We start from the raw sequence: 21,578 nt of genomic DNA on the forward strand, positions 1-21,578 counted from the left end.
TAGTAGTGTGCTGTGTAAGACAGAAGATGATTTTCACCTACTCTACTGGCGGCTGGTGGAGTGGATAACAGCTTGCATTGTACAGCAGCCTATATGATATTCTATACAGAAGCTTCACGAGTGACAAGACAGTCATCTTTATCACACTCTGTAGACTCAGGAACACAACAATTGTTCTATGAGGCTGAATTTTTCATATCTGATATTGCTGATATTGATGTAACCCTAGTCATTATTCACACTTCAAATATCAGACTCTGTTTGGATGTACTGTACACTGATCCATTCTTGACTACACACTACAGTATAGCTAGTCGTGTTCTGTGTTGATCAGTTACTGAACCCAAGGCTGTCTTATATAGTTCAGCTATCCCCTTTGGGACTGGCTGCAATACACACCAGCCACAGTCTCTCTCCTCTGCAATGACCTACCAGAATGTGAACAGCAGCGGGCAGGCTGTCCACTGGAAAGTCTGGAAGGCCAAGGTTAGAAGACTCTTGGGAGCACAGGGTCGTACCAAAGGACAGGAGCTGAGAGACTCTGAGGAACAAAGAGAATGTTAACCTGGACACTACAATTTTACAAATGGAAAGCTAGGAGGAGGAAACAGACTGCCATGAGCTGACAGATCTAGCGAGGTATGACACAGGCCAGGTTTTTGGGATGGAACCGCATAACAGTCTCGCGTTTTGATTGGTCCATGTCTGTCACATGAATATGTCATCACACGAGTGGAAAAGCTTGCAGGCATTTTTAACATTGTGATCAGAGAGAGAGAGAGAGAGAGAGAGAGTGATCTGCTTTCCACAACCTTACCATTAAAATATAATGTGGTATTATGCTGTACTGATATAACAAACTATGGGTAATTACTTTATATAAATTATCATGTTATGCACGAATGTAATAATTGGCTTTCTGTGGTGGTGTACTTTTATCTTTCAAGTAGCATATATCTATAATTGTTTTTGCGATATATTTTAATATAAATACTCTATTGCAGTTTTGTTAGAGGATACATTAGTTTATCTCTAATGTAATCACAGTTTTACATATAGACTGCCCCTGTTTTCATTTACGTCGCAAATTCTGGGCTGCTTTGCTTTTCAGGTAATGTCCCAAATTCTGGGCCATTTTGGTTTGCAGATAACGTCCCAAATTCTTGTCCGCTTTGGTTTTTAGATAACGTCCCAAATTCTGGGCCGCTTTGGTTTTTAGATAACGTCCCAAATTCTGGGCCGATTTGGTTTGCAGATAACGTCCCAAATTCTGGGCCGCTTTGGTTTTTAGATAACGTCCCAAATTCTGGGCCGCTCTGATAACATCCCAATTTCTGGGCTGCTCTGGTTTTTAGATAACGTCCCGAATTCTACATTTTCGAATTCAGGCCAGTTTTTGAGATATTCTGCTCAGCTGACAGCCGAGTTTCTAAGTCATGCATGCACAGTTTACCATAAACTGGACCGTTAATTCATTTAAGAGTAACCCTTAGTACATGAATCATGTATTTTTACTCTCCCCAGAAAACATTTAGGAACATGGTATAGCAAAAAAAAAAAAAAAAAACGACATCGCATTTGCTTATGTAATGTCCATCAATATACAGTGAGGCGTAGGGGTTTATCAGAACTTCAGGGTTTAAGAGACCAGTGCTCTTCAACAACTTCAAATAAATCCTATTGTATTGTATTAGTCAACATTTCCCTTATCTGTTCCTGATAGTTTATACTGTAGGTCAGGGGTTTTCAACCTTTTTTGAAACTGTACCCCTTCTATCTGGAGGTTTCAGCTCGAGTACCCCTTTACAATTTTCGCTCAACTGAACGGTACCTCAGTTACAATAAAATGGAGAATAATCTGATGACCCCCCCCCCCCCCCCCCCCCTCTGTTTATTTAATAAATTTGGGTGACAAACTGCTGGTTTAGGATAGAACAACAAACAGTAGGCTTAATTCTTAAAACTTTTAACTACAAGTATTTGGATGCACAGAATTAAAAAGACAAGTATTGGGTTAGGAGCATACCTATTTTTTTGTAACTTTGACGGCCTTTTTTAAATTGACAGCCTTTTGTGAAAGTGAAGGCCTTTTGATACCCAGCATACATTGCAATACCCAGCAAAGTTATACACTGATATTCTGATAGCACAGCAATTCAATTGAAGTTTGTAATTGGGGTGTTCCTCAAATACACAATAAAAAGTGATATTTATAGGTTATACAGGTTATACAGTGGTTTCGGACATCTAAGAACAGGTACTGCGAGCATCTGGATTCATACCCAGAGGTACTCTGTAGCCTCCTAGGACATTCACAGCTTGTTTGACACCCTCTTGTAGTTGCCCGTTTCTGCATATAAAGCAAAATGCTGTTTGTCAATCTCTGTTTTTTCTTATAAATCAGTCTTTGCAGGAATCATTCCAAAAACACTTGAATCAGTTAGGGACTACCAGTCTGACACTACAGGCCTTTAAATTGCAGTACCAATTTGCAAGTTGCTAAGTGGTTGCGTTCCTCAAATTTGCACTGCAAAGAGATATTTTAAAGAATAGGGTATATAGTGCTTTGTTTCGCCTCTGCTCGCTTTTGGTGCAAAACTATGCTCCGATACACTCAAGCTGATACTGTGATCACAAAACACTTGGAATAGACTTAAATTGGTGCTTCTGTTGCATAAATACACTACAAAATGTGCACACTTCAGGTCTTATATATAATGGACATTTTTTGTATGTATTTTGATATAGGAAATCGCGGTCGGTGGGGGGTCCTCCTATCGTACCCCATGAGTCCACATATCCTGGGCCAACAAACTCGCTAGTACTCTCTTTAGATGCACAACAGTCTTAGCTAAAGAAAATTGGTTCCTTCGAGTTCGTACGACCCACGACCGCCATTGGCCGAGCCTTACCCCAGTGGTGTTTTTATAATGGGATTTGCCATAGGGAAGGGGGTGGTCTCTTATCGTACCCGTATCTCCACGACCCCTGGGCCAGCGAACTCAGAAGGGCACTCTTTGTGTGCACAAGAGTCTTAGCTAAAGAAAGATATCGGCCATGGGTTCATACGCCACCCCACCGCCAGATGGTGGGCGTTGCCCCAAAGGGGTTTTATAATGGGATTTCCCATAGACATTTTTCAGGGTGCTATATCTCGGGTTCCGGGGGTCCCCGAGACTTGAAAATCGGTACGGAGGTCCACCTCGGGGCCCCTGTCGATCCCTCCAAGCGACGTGTCCCCAGCTAGAAAGGACACCAGTTTAGACTTTTTTTGACAACCTGGAGCTCAAAAGCTATTGGAAATGCAACCTTGACATTCCATCATGCTGAAAATGTGTAAATTTGTTGAAAATGTAGCATTTGAAAACGGGTGGCTCCTTGTGAAAGAGGGCCCCCAGACATGACCCTAGGAAGTTCAACCCGGTTTCAAGGCCCCAGGGTCATGGAGATATGACCCCGAAAAGGATAGTTTTTGGACATTTTTGACAGGGCGTATCTCGGGTTCTGTGGGGGTTAGGAACTTGATTTTTTTTTTGTGGCCGGGCCCCGTGGGGCCCCACACAAGGAGTCACCATTTTCATGGTTCAGATGCCAGGACGGCTTGGCAAAGTGAATTTTTTCGTCATGACATGAGTTTTTGGGTGAACCACCACACCGTTTTAGGGGGTGGCTTGGGGTGCTCCCCTGAGTCTATATCACTTTGAATGGTGGTTCTACGTGCTCGGGTTCGAGAGATATGCCTGAAATATGTTTTTCAACCCTGCTATAGACATGAATGAGGCTGAACACCCTGAACGCCCTGAAAATATTTTCTGCAAAGAATTGCTACGAAACTGAGCAAATTACATTCATGCTGTTCTAGAACCCTTCGAACGGTGGTTATAGGTGCTCTAGTTCGAGAGATATGACTGAAAATGTGTTTTTAACACTGGCATAGACATGAATGGGGCTGAATACCCGAAAATATATTTTGCAATGGTGGTGGTACACGTGTGTGGAGGGGAATTTGAGTGCAGGTTTTGCGCAAAAGAGGGGCGGGGAAAAGACTGGGAAGGGTAGGGTAATAGAAAAATTACTACAATCATTTATTTTCACTATTAGTCTTTAATAAAGGAAAACGACTGCTTTAATTAATTTTCACGTATCTATTTCAGTGCAATGTAGTTTCTTCATGTAATAAGAAATACGTTTTTTTTAACATTTACATTTTATTTCTGTTTTTTCATTAAAAAAAAAAAAAAAAAAAAAAAAAGATTTCTGGAAAGAGTAAAAAATACATTAACTTTGATTCATGTACTATGGGTTACTCTCAAATGAATTCACGATCCAGTTTATGGTAAACTCGGCTGTCAACTGAGTCCCCAAAACTGAGCTGAATTCGAAAATGCAAAGCGGCCCAGAATTTGGGACGCTATCTAAAAACCAAGGCGGCCCAGAATTTGGGACGTTATCTGCAAACCAAATCGGCCCAGAATTTGGGACGTTATCTAAAAACCAAAGCGGTCCAGAATTTGGGACGTTATCTAAAAACCAAAGCGGCCCAGAATTTGGGACGTTATCTGCAAACCAAATCGGCCCAGAATTTGGGACATTATCTGAAAAGCAAAGCAGCCCAGAATTTGCGACGTAAATGAAAACAGGGGCAGTCTATATGTAAAACTGTGATTACATTGGAGATAAACTAATGTATCCTCTAACAAAACTGCAATAGAGTATACATTTTATATTAAAATATATCGCAAACACGATTATAGATATATGCTACTTGAAAGATAAAAGTACACCACCACAGAAAGCCAATTCTTACATTCGTGCATAACATCATAATTCATATAAAGTAATTACCCATAGTTTGTTATATCAGTACAGCGTAATACCAAATTATATTTTAATGGTAAGGTTGTGGAAACCACACCAATCTTTACAATAATCAAACCCATGTGAAGTGAAAGAAACTGAGACTCTTACACTACACTTTAATGTAAGAACTACCCAATAACTTTGAAGACCCTTTACCTCTCAGCTGGAACATTCGGTCCAGCAGCATAAAGAAGCGTTAGTTGGTCCTAAGGGGAGGAAAAGAAAGAACATGAAAGAACAAAATGGGGTTTATTTTACTTTTGTTTTTGTTTAAGGAAAACAATCATTTCCCATCCCTCTGTCTGAAAATACTGAACTGCTCAACTGCAAGGATCTGACCACATTTGCTTTGAGACAATAAACATTAGTTGTGCTAAAGTTTGCCGTATTTTGTTACTAAATTTCTAAACAGTGTTCATAGTGTTTGTTTTAACTTTTAAGTCTCCTTCATTTTCTCTAGCTGGTTGACTAAACCAGTTTTCTTGCTTTTCTCCTGATTTCTGCTAGTTTGCAATGCATCCCTGCAGGCACTGTACCTCTGCAGTAACAGCTGTACTACAGCTTGCTTACCTTGAAAGGCAAGTAATAAATGTCTCTGGCTTGGAACCTTGAGCGGAGGGGAGGGTCCAGTGGGTTCCCAGTGTACCTGGGGACAGGCAAGCCCAGTGCAATCACTCGGAAATCCTCACTCACACGCACAATCTTCCAGACATCCATCTCTTCCTTAGTGTGATCCTACACCAACATATCATCATATATTAGAACTGTGGGAGTGAGATGAGACCACTGGCCCATCAAGGCTTAAATAGTAATACATGCATCACCAGATACATGAAATGTCTTCTTGTACTGGACAGGCTGATCTTTAGCAGAAATATTTCTGATACTCGATGGAACTGGTTTCATTTTCGTGGAAGACATTTTAAAGAACCTGTGCAGCTCTATGCAATGTTTTTAATCATTTACCGGAAACTAAACCTGCTGCCAGGTTCCTAAATGTGTCAGAAAAACAAACATTTGCTTTATTTTAGTTTTTTAAACTATGTATATTTATACAATTCTTTCAGAAAAAGGGATTTCACATATTACACAGCACTGGTTAACTTGGAAATTGTGTAATCCGTGATAACTGTTAAAAAAACACAGCTTTACATAGAGCAACTAAGAACAGCTTTGTTGCAGTCTTCTTCATGTTCATGTCCTGATGAATCAAAATTTGCTAATTCATTGAAAGTTTCTTGTATTCCAAAACAACCCATTTTGTTAGTTATTAGCTGTATTTTTTTAAACCTACAATATATTGTGCTGAATGGCTCTCTAACAACATCAACATCGGGATTTGTTTAAAAATACTGTCAATCAGTAGCTCATTGTTAACCTGCAGCAGTTTGTCGTAGCGCTGGGCAGACATGAGGAAGCGCCCATCCTCCAGCTGCATCTCCCTGTTTTCCAGCAGGTTGTTGAGAACGGGCAGGACGTTTCGCTCGGCTTTCTCCAGTCCCTCTAGCACCAGGATCCTCCCATGCGTTGCTGCACGAACGGCACACTGCAGAGAGGAAACAGGCATTAGAGTAGCACTTACACTTTACATAGCATCATCTGCTGAAATACTGTAACACGCTACTTACCTTATCACACATCATAACAATAATCAAAGAGGAGAAATACTCCACTGATCTTACTCTCAGAGATCAAATTCCCAAATGCAAAGTTTATGTTTAACATATATTATAAACCATAGTGACACTAGTTCGTCCTAATTGGGATCAGCTGCTTTAACCGTGTTGTCTTGCCACCCAAGATGTCAAAGATCAAAGAGAATAATAAATGATGAAAAGAACAAGGACAAAAGAAGGCACTGGCAAAAAAGAATGAAACAAAATATAAATAGACAAAGGGAGAGAAAAATGAAGGCGATCAAACACCATCAAAATGGCATGTTGGCATTACAGTACTTGCGCTTTACAGGGTTAACCACCTGCTCCCTGCCCTCTTGAATCAGCTCCACAACTTGCACTGCCTTTTTTTACTGCCCTCTGTCCTATTTAGGGTCGCAGCAAAATGCCAAATCAAGATAAATTCAATTACTTCAGCTGGAAAGCGCAGGTAAAGAACCATGCGGCATCAGAAGCCAAGGACACCGCTCATTAAAGCTTCCCGATAAGGTGATTGTTAGGAGAGATTCAACAGAAGGCTTACAGGATTATTTTGGTATTATTAGACAATAAAAGCATTTTCGGTTTTTATTTGTAAATTAATCAGAAACATTCTGCACTAGAAGAAATGGTAAAATAGGCACAGAGCTATTTGTGTTTCTGATTAACGGAGGAAAAAAACGAATGGGCTCTGATGTTACAAATGATTGGAGTGCCATGGTAATCAATGAAAATAACTGCATTTAGAGATGAGAGGCTGTAAAAGAAATAGGATAATCAGCCATGGAAGTAATTTGAAAGATGAACTGCACTGCGGAGACCTGGAGCAACAATATGAAAGAAGTGCCTTTTCTGAAAAGAAAATGCTGCAACGTTTAACTTATACAGGTGAACCCACTGAAGGCTCAAATAGACCTTCACTTATACTATGCTGCATAAAATGCTTTGCTACTTATATTATGTTTATGGGCTTAACGTAGAACAGGCTGTAGGGTTACAACAAAACCCATTACTTCTCATTGCTGCCTGCATGTGGTAGCTATTCATGGAATCTTTTTCAACATGTACTCAATTGTTGGTACATTTTGAAGACTTATTTTCATTTTGTACGGGCGCTACCATTAAAATGTCTTTATGCACCATTGCTGCCATTGCTGGGCATGTTGCTTCTTCATTACAGGAAATTACACTTGAATTGAATAACTATGTGAAAGCAAAGAAAGAAAGGGTTACCATGTTACTATAACTGTTAGGGGGGGGGGGGGGGGACATAAAAACCTATGGGAAAAAAACACACTTTATAAATCTAGCTTTCTGACGTAAATCTGAGGAAATAAAAATAAAACCCCAAACCACCAACCATGGAATTTGAATTTAGATTCAAATGTAGGTTTGATCCTGTGGGTAGAAAACACACTAACTGCCACTCAAAACTTTACTTATAATTAATGATCCCTACAGCTATAATCACATCAATACCTTTAAAGGCACCGACGCAAAAGCAGCAGAAAGTCCTGTCAAAAACACGATCGGAAAGAACCAGCATTGCTTTTGTATTCTTAATTGGAAACAGGCTAACAGACCATTAGCCTGACAACATATCCGCTACCATTAAACTAATGCTGAATGCCATGTATGTTTACAATGTAGTTAGTGTGTGCTTGTTTCACTGGGTATTGCTCCATTACAGGTTTCATTAGAAAGACTATAAATGGCTAAACAGAGACATTAAGATCCATACACACACACACACACACACACACACAAAGACAATACAATTTGTCCCCTCATACGGTACACAAATCCTTTGCAAAAATAGCAAGTTGTGGACTGTATGTGCATAGAAAAATACAGTTAACAAATGTATCGAATAGATCGAAAACCCTAAACCTTAAAATAAATACGCTCAGTAAACTATTCTATAATAGGCTTTTCGAGCTCACAAAGGCTTCTGCAGCCAGACAATTGACACAGAAAGCTTGAAAACACTTGGAATAGAAAGGGCTGAAGGGTCATGGAGGCGTGTTTCTTCCCTCTGTGAGCTCTGCAATATACACCTGCTATTGTGAATGGCAAAGCAGACACCTCTCCTTGCATGCCTTCCACAGCCAGATACAAGAGCTGAACTATTTCAATGAAAAAAGGTTGAAAGAAAAGTAGTATTTTTGCAGACAGAAAAAGTTGCTTTGAAAACTAAAGATGCATATTTATACACCTTGATTGCATGTGCAGGATATGAAAGGAGTAAGGCAAGCACATTACCGGTATGTGAATTGTTATTGTAACATATGCATACTAATTATTAGGACTTTACAAAGAAGCCTTGGAGAGCAGCTTCAGAGAACTCATTTGCTGTGTTGTACAGTAACTAGGCAGGAACCAGGTCTGGTGGGAAGTCTTTGAAACGGAACTTGAGTACAGTGCAATACAGCCAGCTCTCCCACTTGAAATTCTGAAAACGTGTTTCATAAATGATTTCCCACTGGAATGATCACATCAATGTTACAGCAGTTTGACAGATCCCCGTCTCCAAGGAATAACAGGAATAACCTTGAGGAGGAACATTGCACTTTCACAATATGCATGCACAACGCCAGGGGGCTAGATTGTAGTGAAAGCGTTTACTTTGACTAAGGCTACAGCAGGGGTGGCCAACCCTGGTCCAGGAGAGCCGCAGGGTCTTCTGGTTTTCGTTCCACCCCAGTTCTTAATTACTTAAATCAACAGAAAAAAATGCAGGTCTTTAGCTTTTTTCTGGGTATCTTTAGATACCCAGAAAACCTACAGGATTGTGGCTCTCCAGGACCAGGGTTGGCCACCCCTGGCTACAGACTGAAGTCTTGAAACAGAAACAAACAGACCGGGGGGGGGGTGAACATAACTGACATATGAAGGGGTAAAGCAGCCTGTCTTCAGGGACTAAAGGACAGTGTGAGCTTGTGTCACAAAGATGGCCGGAGTGGGTGGCGTCAGAACAGAAACAGGAACACAAACGACTGAGAAATGTGGTTTGGTATAAGCTGGGCGCGTGATCGCGCTCAGCATTTTAATAAACAGAAAATAAAAGGTTTTAAACACAAAAACACGGGACACGGCACTACACGCCAAAATAAAAAGACAAACAAAACGTACTAAACACTTAACAAACGGTGCACGGAGAGACAAACAAACACGGTGAGTACAAACACTTATAGATTATTATTTTACTTTACGTTTCTCCTTCTCTCTCTCTCTCACCCGTTCTCCACTCTCGAACACCCACCCCACGAGTGACTAAACGTGCATCTATTTATACTGTTTGTGCTGGGATTCAATTACTAATTAATTATTCACTTGAATCCCAGCACGTGAATTCTGTGCAACCCCGTGCTCACATATTACATTTAACCAGCACGTGAAGTGATTTGTGCCCTCCTCGTGCCTACATACAAATCTACACTTTTTAAATATACGTGAAACACAGACCCGTTTATATCCCGTGTACCAATGACTATACACCGACATTAACACACGCACGCAACACACAATTGCACACAGAGGTGGGGCACATTGCCACAGCTTGGTACTATGACAGACTGCAAAGTTTGTCCTTTTCACTTCCTACACTGGTTAAGCAGCAATGACAACTAAGAATGTTTTCAAGCTGGAGTGTTCTAATTATTCTGGAAGGGATCTGAGGGGGTGAGATTCAGACAAGGGTTTGATGCTTATTGCTTATATGCTTAATGTTTATTTATATCTGCCTTAATGGATTAAATACAGTTGTGAAAACATTACAGTTACCTAGATGGTTATTAAAGAACCCAACAACGACCAGAACAGATTCATATATCAAACTGTTAATCCAGACATTTAATCAGTTTCAGTCTATACTGCACGTCACAAGGTAGCGTATCAACCTTGACAATGACTGGATTGCAAAACCTGACAACGACACTGGCAAAATGATCCTTTGTTAGGTGGGTAGTGCAATGTATATTTACTGCCACGAAATGCATTTGTTCATGGTGTTTTGTGTTGATTTCTCCAACTGGTAGAACAAGCTATCATCAAGTCTTAGCTAAGAACCTGAAGAGGATTAGAGATACATCTCTTGAGACCAAGGTCTGGATAAGCCAAGTATTGCATCACATATATCAGTTTATTGGGGGGATTTAACGTCATCCTAGTTTGGTTTACTTCAGTGAAGACACAGGAAAATAATATCTTAAAAATGCAGACTTAAAACAATGTGGTAAAATGCTTTACCTTTAAAATGCTGAACTAATTGATGGACAAACCACACACACCTTTTGGATTGTTATATTGATTGTGCAAACATTTATTGAGATTGCATTGCTTTTTGAAATTGGTATTTTATTAATTTTAACTATGCACTGTATAGACTATGTACTTTGGTCTGTCAGAAAGCTGCCTTTGACAGATGGAAGAACGCCTGGATAATAATGTTGCTACTTTCTTCCTCCTCCTTCTGTTCAATTGGCAGTGTGAATCGTAAAAGGAGATACACACACAATGAGCCCACAGTGTAATCTCAAATAAGCACTGGCAAAGACCATGGCAGCAATTACTGCCAGATCTCTACATGTACTGTGTTGTGCTTCATTAAAATGTTCAATAAAATGCCATTCCAAAATCTTAGCACCATCTCATGCAACCTTCTCAATCTTTCCATGCAATTATATTGTTGATTTTTAAAAAACATATATTTAAATGAAATACAGTTAATTGTCTTATTTGTTTTAGATCTAATTAGTGCCAAAGTGAAGCCTGTCATTTCAAATCATATTCTGCTCTACTTCCATACCTCCTCCACCACATGTCCACTTCAGCATCCAATTTATTATCAGGCTGAACTTCACAACCCTGAGAAACCAATCATTAGAGAGCTCAGAGTCGAACAAGAAATCAAATCAGTTCAGCCATGTTTTTCAATTCAAGCGGCTGGCAGACTTCAGATTGCAAATAAATGCTCAACTAAAGAGCCAAAACAAACCACAACAGATACCTTTTTAAACAGGTGCTTTTGAAAGGTTTTTAAGGGTTTCTTTTTAAACACTGAATAGGGAATCGCTCCCCTTGGTAACCCTCCAGAGCTAATAAAGACTTGAGCAGCTTAGGTGCTTTCATTTACGCTCTTATTAAAAACACTGACAATGCTGCAGATCACCTCAGTCACCTCACAAAGCATTCTTTATGTGCTACACTCCCTTTATCAGCTTCCCTGCACTGTGCTGTATAAAACAGCCTTGAAGGAGGGATTCATCAGCTTCCCTGCACTGTGCTGTATAAAACAGCCTGGAAGGAGGGATTCATCAGCTTCCCTGCACTGTGCTGTATAAAACAGCCTGGAAGGAGGGATTCATCAGCTTCCCTGCACTGTGCTGTATAAAACAACCTGGAAGGAGGGATTCATCAGCTTCCCTCACTGTATAAAACAGCCTTGAAGGAGGAATTCATCAGACATTTCGAAATCTAATATGAAATACTGTACTACTATTATGGCTTTCGGTAGTCTTTTGCAATCATTTTGTAGTTTCTTTTTATTACATGATGTTAAATAATAGATCTAAATTATGTTCATATAGTTTTTAAATTGTGTCTCAATCCTAAAATTTTAGGTGATGCAAAGGGTCAAAGGCACCAGTTACACTACGTAATCATGGGAAGTGTGTGTAAAGTGCGACTCTCACTTTCCTGGTGGATGTGAAAGGCTGTGCTGGCTGAAGGGCAGTGTGTGAAAAGTGTTTCAGATGTGACTCTCACTTTCCTGGTGGATGTGAAAGGCTGTGCTGGCTGAAGGACAGTGTGTGTAAAGTGTTTCAGATGTGACTCTCACTTGCCTGGTCGATGTAAAAGGCTGTGCCGGCTCGGATCTCTCGCCGCTGCTTCAGATCTGTTTCCGTCGTGTCTCGGGACAAGGCCACATACTCCACCTCTCGCTTCGTCAGCTCCTGAAGGATTGAGAAGCACAGTCACTGTTAGCATGGGGCCTTTCACACCTGTACCTCTTCCAACCCTAGCTTTCCCATGTCCGCAGCATCTGACCTAGCTCCAAGTCACTCCCTACTGCAACTGGCAGTGATTCACTGACTATTGCCACCTCGTGCTGGGCAAACCATCTGACGCATCTGTAGAATGTTCTCTGGTCGTCTTCCATCACATGTGCTGTGACAATCCCACTCTCTCTGCAGTTTCAAAACCCTAATCCATTCACATTTTACAGGAAGATACAATCAGGTAAAGTGTCCTACTTCACTATATGGACCCAAATATGTTTTCCAATTTATATTTTTTGGTAAGTTTTTGGAGTTTATGAGAAGGGAATGATTCCATTAGCTTTCCCTGCACAACTTAAAAAACATTATTAATTTATTTTTAGAATTCTTTAAAGCCATCATGTTTCAAAGGACAATAACAGTACAATAACAACATACATTAATGAATGCTGGTACACATTCAATGAAGCTTTAATGAAAAGTATTTTTTTTATTGCATTTATATAGTGCTTTTTATACAAAAGTATCGCAAAGCACTGTACAGTACATAGCAGAAAGATACCATTTCATCCATACTGTCTTCAGGACAACACCTTATTTTTGCAACATGCTTCTACATAATAAAAAGTCATCCACTGCAATAAGAGAAAACAGCTACATAAAAACATGCTGCAATTTGGCATTCAGAAAGACAAATGTAATATTTCTCCAGAGCTTACAACTACTTGGCCGTTTCTGGAAGCTGGAATCATGGCAGGTTGCACAATTTCTCGACTGGCCTACACCATGGCAATGGAAGCCATCATTATGGCCTCAAAATGGGTAGTGGGAGGAGAACGGCTGGCTTCTGTCACTTGGAGCATACATGGATGACGTGACCACCATCACTACAATGGTAGCCTGCACCAGTCGGTTACTTGTCAAACTAGAGGATAACTTCAGATGGGCACGTATGAAGTTCAAGTTCCCCAAGTCATCAGAGGCAGAGTAGTGGGTAAGGTGTTCTATGTTGATGGAGAGGCCATTCCAACAGTGTCGGAAAAGCCTGTGAAGAGTCCTGGGAGGTGGTACAATGGGGATTTAAAGGACACAGTCTGAGTGGTTGAGTCGAGACAGCAGGCAGTGCAAGGGCTGAAACAGATTGACAGTAGTGCACTGCAGGGCAAGCTTAAAGTCTGGTGCTTTCAGTTTGGTCTTCTTCCATGGTTGCTGTGGCCACATATACCTCGTTTCCATGGACAGCCAACTTGAGTCGACGCCAGTGTGCTCCAGTTGGTCTGAATTCTCCCAGAACTCAAGTTGATGGACCACTCGAGTTGATGAAAAAGGTAGCGTTTCCATGTTTTTCTGAGTTACCCGAGTTATCACTTGAGTTGGGCAGGAAATACTACAGATTTTCCCAAGAAATACTTGCGAGTTAAAAGGTCAAGATGTAAATTTGTTGCAGGCAGTATTATAGTCAAATTGTCAACGATGTAAAAGATAAATCCTTGAACATATTTTTGTGCATTTCTTTCACGCAGTACATATACATACATTGCTCTATATCACTACATAATCATCTCTCTCTGTATATATAGATTATTGCATCTGACAAAGCTTATGCTTGTATTCATGTTTTCAAATCTTCTTATTCAGTAAAAATGGCTCTTTCACCTTACGTGTTTTATACAAACCCGGATGTATAATTATGGAGTAATTACTGGAGTAATTTAAAATCATGGAAACAGCAGGTGGGGGTAGCAACTCGAGCACGTACCCGAGCTCTGTGGTCCACAGAAACGTGGTATTACTGTGTATGAGGTTTCCTTGTCAACAGTAGAGTCTGGAAGCCTTGATTAGTTCATACATAAGGAAATGACTGGGAGTTCAACAAACGAATATCAATGGATATCCAGATTATGTGATCCAAAAGCTCGAAATTGACATTTTAAAATCACTGTGCTGCCTTAAAAAAGGTACAAATGATTTCTGCATTCATCTGTGTATTGTTGGAAGAACTATTCGCATCGCGCCCAGCAATAATATACAACCAACATATCCCAAAAAACATTCTCCGTCTGCTAATTAATTATTATTTATTTCTTAGCAGACGCCCTTATCCAGGGCGACTTACAATTGTTACAAGATATCACATTATTTTTTACATACAATTACCCATTTATACAGTTGGGTTTTTACTGGAGCAATCTAGGTAAAGTACCTTGCTCAAGGGTACAGCAGCAGTGTTCCCTACCAGGGATTGAACCCACGACCCTCCGGTCAAGAGTCCAGAGCCCTAACCACTACTCCACACTGCTGCCCAGTAATTAATACTGTTAGAGCACCACTAACTGCCCTGTTATTACATACAAAAACAAATCTATAATCTGATTCACTTCTAACAAGCCTCAATAACCATCACTGTTAGTAAATTTATCCTAGCGCTGTTGAACTGCCCAGCAAAGAAAGTGCAGCACATTGTATATATGGTAAACTATAGCTTACTCAAACTGTTAACTGGAATCTCACAAAACACATTTCACATGTGCAAAAGGAGTAAACTTAGAAGAAAAAACCTGCTTATAAATATGTGGCAAAGACAATGATGTTAAGTTTGCAATCAATAATTCAGTATCGTATTCTACTGTTGGATCCAATGTATTTAAAAACTCTGAAAAATCAATCGGTAGATTCAATCACCATAATATATTATCAACACGAAGCAGGGGTTGCCATTGGCTCACTTTATGTAATAAAAGCACGAGCATTGTGGAGTGCAAGGGGAGTCATGTGATCGAGAGCTCACTGGTTCGAATCTCGGTCGTGCTGTTTTGCCGATCTTTGCTGGGGGCCCAAAGGAAGGGATGCAGTGGAGTTTGTCTTCCTGTGTTAGGGATGAAATCATACTTCAGGTACACCTACTGGTCAGGTGCATGACAGGATTCCATACCTTGGCAACATTGTTAATTGGGTATGGTGGGTTGATCTTCAGTCTTTCTAATCAACACTGTAAGTAGGTTGCAGCCGTGAGGTAACATAGGCTTTGTTTACAACGACTTCTACCACCCAGAGTGGAATGTTTTTTTTTCTACAATTTTGTTATCGCACCTGTTTTCTAGATTTTGGAAATGCACATTCTAAGCATGAAGCGTCTTGAGGGAGTATTTCAGTGTCAGTTTGGTATCACTAAAATCGTTCAATGGGTCAAAATGCATCAAATTCAAGGGACAATAATCATCTTACTGAGACTGAAATACACTTCCTTATCTCCTGTACTGCCATTGCAAATGCTGTGTTATGAAATGCATACCGCACTACATCAAAACAAAGAATGCAAGGGCCAACGAAACTTGGTATCCAAGGGACAGGGCACAGACATCAGTGCTTACCCAGTGCTTGTCAAAAGAACATTCTCAGGAACTTCACAACATGCTTCTCTGAATAAAGTCAAAAGAGGTAAATCTGTTTATACTGCAGTTTCTTTTACATATAAAAAATTATATACATTAAAAATGCAATATTCCATTGTATCCTTTTTATGTGGCTTACAGAGAGACCTTAACTTACCAGATACTGCATAGCGATGGAGCGGCGAAGAGGACCAGGGGGACCAATCAGAAACACATCCTGTCCCAACAGGTCTTTCTGCATAATCCATCTGAGATGCTGGGCCACTGTCTGGGGCAAAGCTTCAGACACTGAGGAACACAAAATCATACGTCACACAACACCCAAGGCAGTTGTCTTAATGCAGCTGCAATTCAGTTTGGAAAGCTCGTTCCTTCATGGAGTTCAGAACATTATGAGGTTAGGGTAAAATGTGGAAAATGTCTATGCTGAATATATCCGGACGGCCGTGATTAGGTAATTAAAATTGGAACATTTCTGTAATATCATTCTAAAATAACAGAAAGTCGTTGTGAAAACCCTTTTTAATGCAAAGTGTGTTTAATTATTGGTACGTTCTTATGATGCGTGCTGTATGAAATATTAGCATAGCCCCTCCTTAATTACCATAAAATGATACCCATTGGAACGGCACTTAGAATTTTGTTGTAAATAATAAAAAAGGCCAGGGTCAAAATATATATATATATATTTTTTTTAGCAGTGAGACAGTCATTGCGCGCTAGCTTTATTTTCACTGTAAATGTAGCCATTCTAATTACCCATTTGAAATGGATATTTTTTATAAAATGATTTTTTATTTTAAATAAACACCTGAAAACTAAAGATTTCTTATTTTTTCCTTGCATGCAGAAACTCTTAAAGTGGTTACAGCTGACAGCAATTCCATGAATCTGACTGCTCAAGCACTCCCATTCACAGCCTGTGTCTCACATGTGCAGTTAAAGAAAGTTCTCAGTCTTCTTCACTTACTTCCATTTAGCCTGTTACTGTTTCACTCTGTATGTCATTAGCAATGTCTTCAGGGTCATAGTATGTCACTGGCTGCACATTTTAGCATGAGGCATATTACATGAAAGCGGCCTGTTTTATAATTAGGCCTATATCCTTTTTTTTGTACTTATCTACATGAAAATGGAGCTTCAGAAATGTGAATTATACTGATGTACCAGTGATGAAGTAAATGAAGCACACCAAGGCCTTACATGAATTCTTTAAACTGTAAACCATCTTGTATTTGAATGACCTAATTTCTGCACTCTTGTTCACCAAGGTGGACAGCATCTTATATTCTTATACAAGTTACACAATACAATAGTTTCACCGCTAGTCATTCATAGATAACAGTTATGAGGTCTAATTTTAAAACTTGATGATATATATAAAAGAGGCTGTTCAGCCAAATGGTATTTACTGTTTAACGGAATAGAGAAATAACAATTATTAGGACTACAACAAGGAATACAGAAATAGCTTCCTCTCCTGTTGTTTGCTTTCCTAGTGTACTGTACTGGACTATGGAGGGACCTTTGAAGTGCAATGGAAATGCAAGAGAACCCACTGCCCTTCATGCTGAGCCACAGTACAGCTATGGCCAAAAGACTGGCTCACCCCATAGAATTAACTCATTTTGCTTTCTAAAGTGGAATGAAACCTATGAATAATGCTATATGTTAACATACAGAATTACATATGGCTTTGTAGTTTTGCATATACAGCATGCTGATCCCCAAGATGAATTGGGTTTCTTCACATGCTTTTGTTGTTTTGCTCAGTTTTAATTAACTGGACTGACCTCATCACAGGGTCATGGTCTAATTTTCTTCCACCACTTCTAATTATTACCACTGTAACTTACATTAACACGCTGTCATGTAAATGTCAATCCATAGAATTAAAACCTGATTTTTTATGGCAGGTGTGACTTCAGGTCAAACACTTTAATTTAAACCACAGTACCTTGCCCGATGTATTTTAGGGTGTTAAACACCAATGTGCATATGAAATAGACTAAATATTAAATAAATAAACTTGCACTGCATAGTTACTATTGTATGGCCAACATCCATATTTTACATGCATACTTCTGATAATGTTTAGGTGTTCAGGCAAAATTGGAAAGGTTTAATGGTTAGGTAAATGCGTATTCTCAGCAACGGGGATACTGTACAATTCAGAGTTTTGTATATATCTAGAGAGCCAGGGATGAAATGTGCTACAGTTAAGACCTTCTTTAACACAGGTTACTGGATGCATCATAATCAGAGGCTAAGAGGCTGTCTGTCTGTCAATTTGCATTTCTACACATACAGTATGAAGGGGAAAAGCTTATACATAGTCATTACTTACAGTAATTAAAAGGCACAAGTTCAGGATTCGTAGGTGACTTCAACTTGAATGAAATGTCACCAATTTTAACAGTATCACCTGAAACAAAAGACACATTTGCTATTTACCCAGTCCTTACAAAAAGAAAGATACAAAATTATGCAATTTGTGTGTCATAATATTTACAACGAAATGTGTCAAGTATCTTGACAATTCTGACATTTGTGTATAAATCTGCCCACCTGTAAATATATGTTGAGGTTGAGAATAAGCACACCAAATAAGAAAAAACAAGTTTAATATCTTCATATTAAAATATAGCACAATTGTCCAAATCAAATGCATAAAGTAGAGACACTTAGGTGAAAACATGGTGCGTTACATGGCTTTGTCTTGCTAAGAACGATGCCTTTTTAAGAACAACATTGTTTACAAATAACGAGATTAAGTTACAATGGGGGTAGTGTGCCTAATAAACATGCCACAATCAAAGAAGCTCAGATGAGGACCATTAGTAGATCTGGAATGCAATCAGTCTGAGGGGTTGAGCTACAGTCAATTGCTAGAAGAACCCTATTGTAAAACACCATGACTTTGTCAGTCTTAATCATGTCACGCATTACTTTGAGGATGACATGAATAAGACCTGCAGTGATTGTAGGGATAGCACCTATGGATACACCTTTTTCCAGGTTTACAGGCTCTACCTAACAACACAGTCAGGTTGCAAATGTGGAATGTTAACTGGTCAATTTAAAAACTATCGAGGATGTTCCTGAACAGTTCAGAGTAACAAACTATGATAATGATGTTTATATTGACACTATTCAGATTCAATGCAAGTCTTTAACTTGGGAGGGAGTTGAATGTATTGGCATTGCCTTTTCTAAAGAAATAAAGCTGAATGTTATGGCACTCCCATAAGCTCCATTGTATAGCAGTCTGTCTGAGTCACTCCATGTTTTGCTGTGAGTTTAGTTAGGCAAATCTGAGACTCTCTCCAGTTACTGAGTCACACTAAAACATGGGATGACTTAAACTGCTAAGCAGTGGGAATGTTGTTGCTGCTTGCATAACATCAATACAATAACAAATAACAGTTATGATTTGAAATACTGATTCCAAGCCGAGACACTTCGTGGTAATCTAAATACTAATGCATCAAAACCAAAGCTGTCAAAATGAAGGGCGAACTGTTTCAAGTACTCCGTGCTACCGCTGGTAAGTGCAGTCTGAACAGACTAAACACAGTACCGGTGTAGCAATGTTTTAGTTTATGCTTACAGATCTATCAACCGGTACAAGTGATTATGTGGGATTGTTAAATCCAATCCAATACTCTCAAAGGGGCTATCTCGTGTAACATGACATTTGTTTACCTGCAGTCGTGTTTATAAGTTTGACCTCATGTTGTTTCCTTGACCAGCCCCCTCTTCCAAGTACGGGACCTAAAATATTCCTGATTCTTTGTGCAGCTACTGCAGCAGCCGTGCCACCGCACAAAACCCGTGACTGCATCACAATGCAATGATGCGACAGTTAACACAATATTTAAAATCGCCAATGTTATAGCTGACGTTTTGTCATATTGACTCCACAAGAGCCGGCTGCTTGCTTGTCAAACGTAGTGGGGGACATAATAAACACCGTACCAGGAGTGTCCGATAAGAAACTCTTCCGACGGGAAAAGAAACCTGTCAAATATTAATTTCCGTACACGCACGCGGGCAGAGCAAAGTTCAAAAGGTTTATGAGTGCTGTGGCCTTTGAAAGTGCACTTACGTTAAATGTCTGTTTTCTTGTTTGGATAATAAACGAGAATAACAAGAAACAAGACTTCACACAGCCTATTCTACAATAAATCTATTATCAACAGCAGCGGCGGCTTCGTTGGCGTTGAAGTTAAATCATATGTAACCAGTATGTAATTAAACGTTATAACCGTTGAAGAGGTGTACATAAAATAACAGCCACCGAAAAAAAAAAATCACTTTCATTTTGCTGTTTGCCATTCTCTGTGCTCTTCCATTACATATTTCTTATTGGAGACCCAAATGCTGTTATATGCTTGTGCAGGTTTATGTATGTTTAGGAGTGTACTTTAGAATCATACAGCAAAGAGACCTTAAATTGGGGATTTTTTTTGTTATTTGGTAATTGAACCACCAGTTATTCGAACACTACTGCCTTGAACCAGCATGACGAGTTCTAAATTAGTAATATCCCGCTACAACGTGTACGACCGTTTTTACAATGCTTTCTTTAACTGTGTTTTTTCTTTAATGTACCATGATATAACAAAGTGACTGTAATACGGGTATTGTCATTGACCTGTATAATTCTGCTATCATTTTCCTAGCTTTTCAGAGAAAGCAGCTTTCTGTTTCCTAAATACAATGACACAATAAAAGGGTTTGGGGGTTGAGACTTCACATTGCGGTGTCTTGTGTGGTGGTCTTGTGATGTAAAATACTGCTCACGCTTTACTGAGGGCTTAATGCAATTGTGTGCGTGTGAAACTAAACACAATACCAGCGCAAAGGTTCAAAAATACAAATTAAGCATGGTGTATGATGGTAAAGATGACCATTGTTGAGGAAGTAATCCATACAGCTCCAGGCTACTTGAACACAATTCTAAACAGTTACAGTAACTTATTGCTTTGAAAAACTGTAGGTACAGTTACAAATCGTTACTTCTCAGGGGTGACCAATTACTGTCCTGACAGACTCAGGTCAGGACTCGACTGCGCCATGTCCGTGCCCCGCCCTCTATTCCAGTAGCAGGAACCCGCCCCAAGGCTCTGCTTAGCCAGTGAAATGGATTCACTCATCACTACAGGTAAGGTTTCACCTGTGTTGTTGAAGCGCTTCATGATTTTCATGTTATGCAATAGCCGTAGTTCTTTTTTTTTGTTACCTGTGTGAAAAATGAACCATTACAGTTACTGAAAAATGTAATCAGATTACAGTAATGCAGTACATGTTATATGTTACTTCCCAACACTGAAGGTGACATTTGATGTGGTGGCAGCACTGACAGTAAGCTACTGGGCTATGTATGATAGACACCTTATTAACTGTCCATTCTCTTTACAGTTGAATTTCTGACCAAGTGATACTCCTGGCACTCAGATGAGTGGTCTAGTAATTTTAACCACTGGAACAGGGCTTAAAATGATTATAAGTAGCCTAATAAACCAGTTATCTCTTGTAGAATGGCTAATTAGATGAAAGCCAGTTTAAAGGTCTCTAGATGACATACACAGTGACTAACCCTCCTTGTCTGCCTGGGTCAGACACAGTTTGTTCTTGCACAATAAAGAGACAGCAAACCCTGAAGGGCT

The 21,578-nt window shown here is 39.6% G+C and overlaps 1 protein-coding gene across 1 annotated transcript in view; it reads right to left on the bottom strand.

Moving 5' to 3' along the window:
* The window catches only part of LOC117405972 (von Willebrand factor A domain-containing protein 8-like), a 107,527-nt gene extending 87,632 nt beyond the window's left edge, over positions 1-19,895 (bottom strand). The window contains exons 1-8 of the mRNA XM_034923815.2: positions 19,612-19,895; positions 18,254-18,331; positions 16,064-16,194; positions 12,359-12,469; positions 6,239-6,406; positions 5,431-5,595; positions 5,017-5,066; positions 433-541 (exon numbers count right to left, since the gene is read on the bottom strand). Coding sequence (XP_034779706.2) covers positions 433-541; positions 5,017-5,066; positions 5,431-5,595; positions 6,239-6,406; positions 12,359-12,469; positions 16,064-16,194; positions 18,254-18,331; positions 19,612-19,750 — 951 coding nt within the window. The 5' untranslated portion in view covers positions 19,751-19,895. The remainder of the gene's footprint in view (positions 1-432; positions 542-5,016; positions 5,067-5,430; positions 5,596-6,238; positions 6,407-12,358; positions 12,470-16,063; positions 16,195-18,253; positions 18,332-19,611) is intronic.
* Positions 19,896-21,578: the final 1,683 nt, after the last annotated feature.

The sequence above is a fragment of the Acipenser ruthenus genome, chromosome 9 (genome assembly GCF_902713425.1).
Source record: "Acipenser ruthenus chromosome 9, fAciRut3.2 maternal haplotype, whole genome shotgun sequence".
Classification (NCBI taxonomy): domain Eukaryota; kingdom Metazoa; phylum Chordata; class Actinopteri; order Acipenseriformes; family Acipenseridae; genus Acipenser; species Acipenser ruthenus.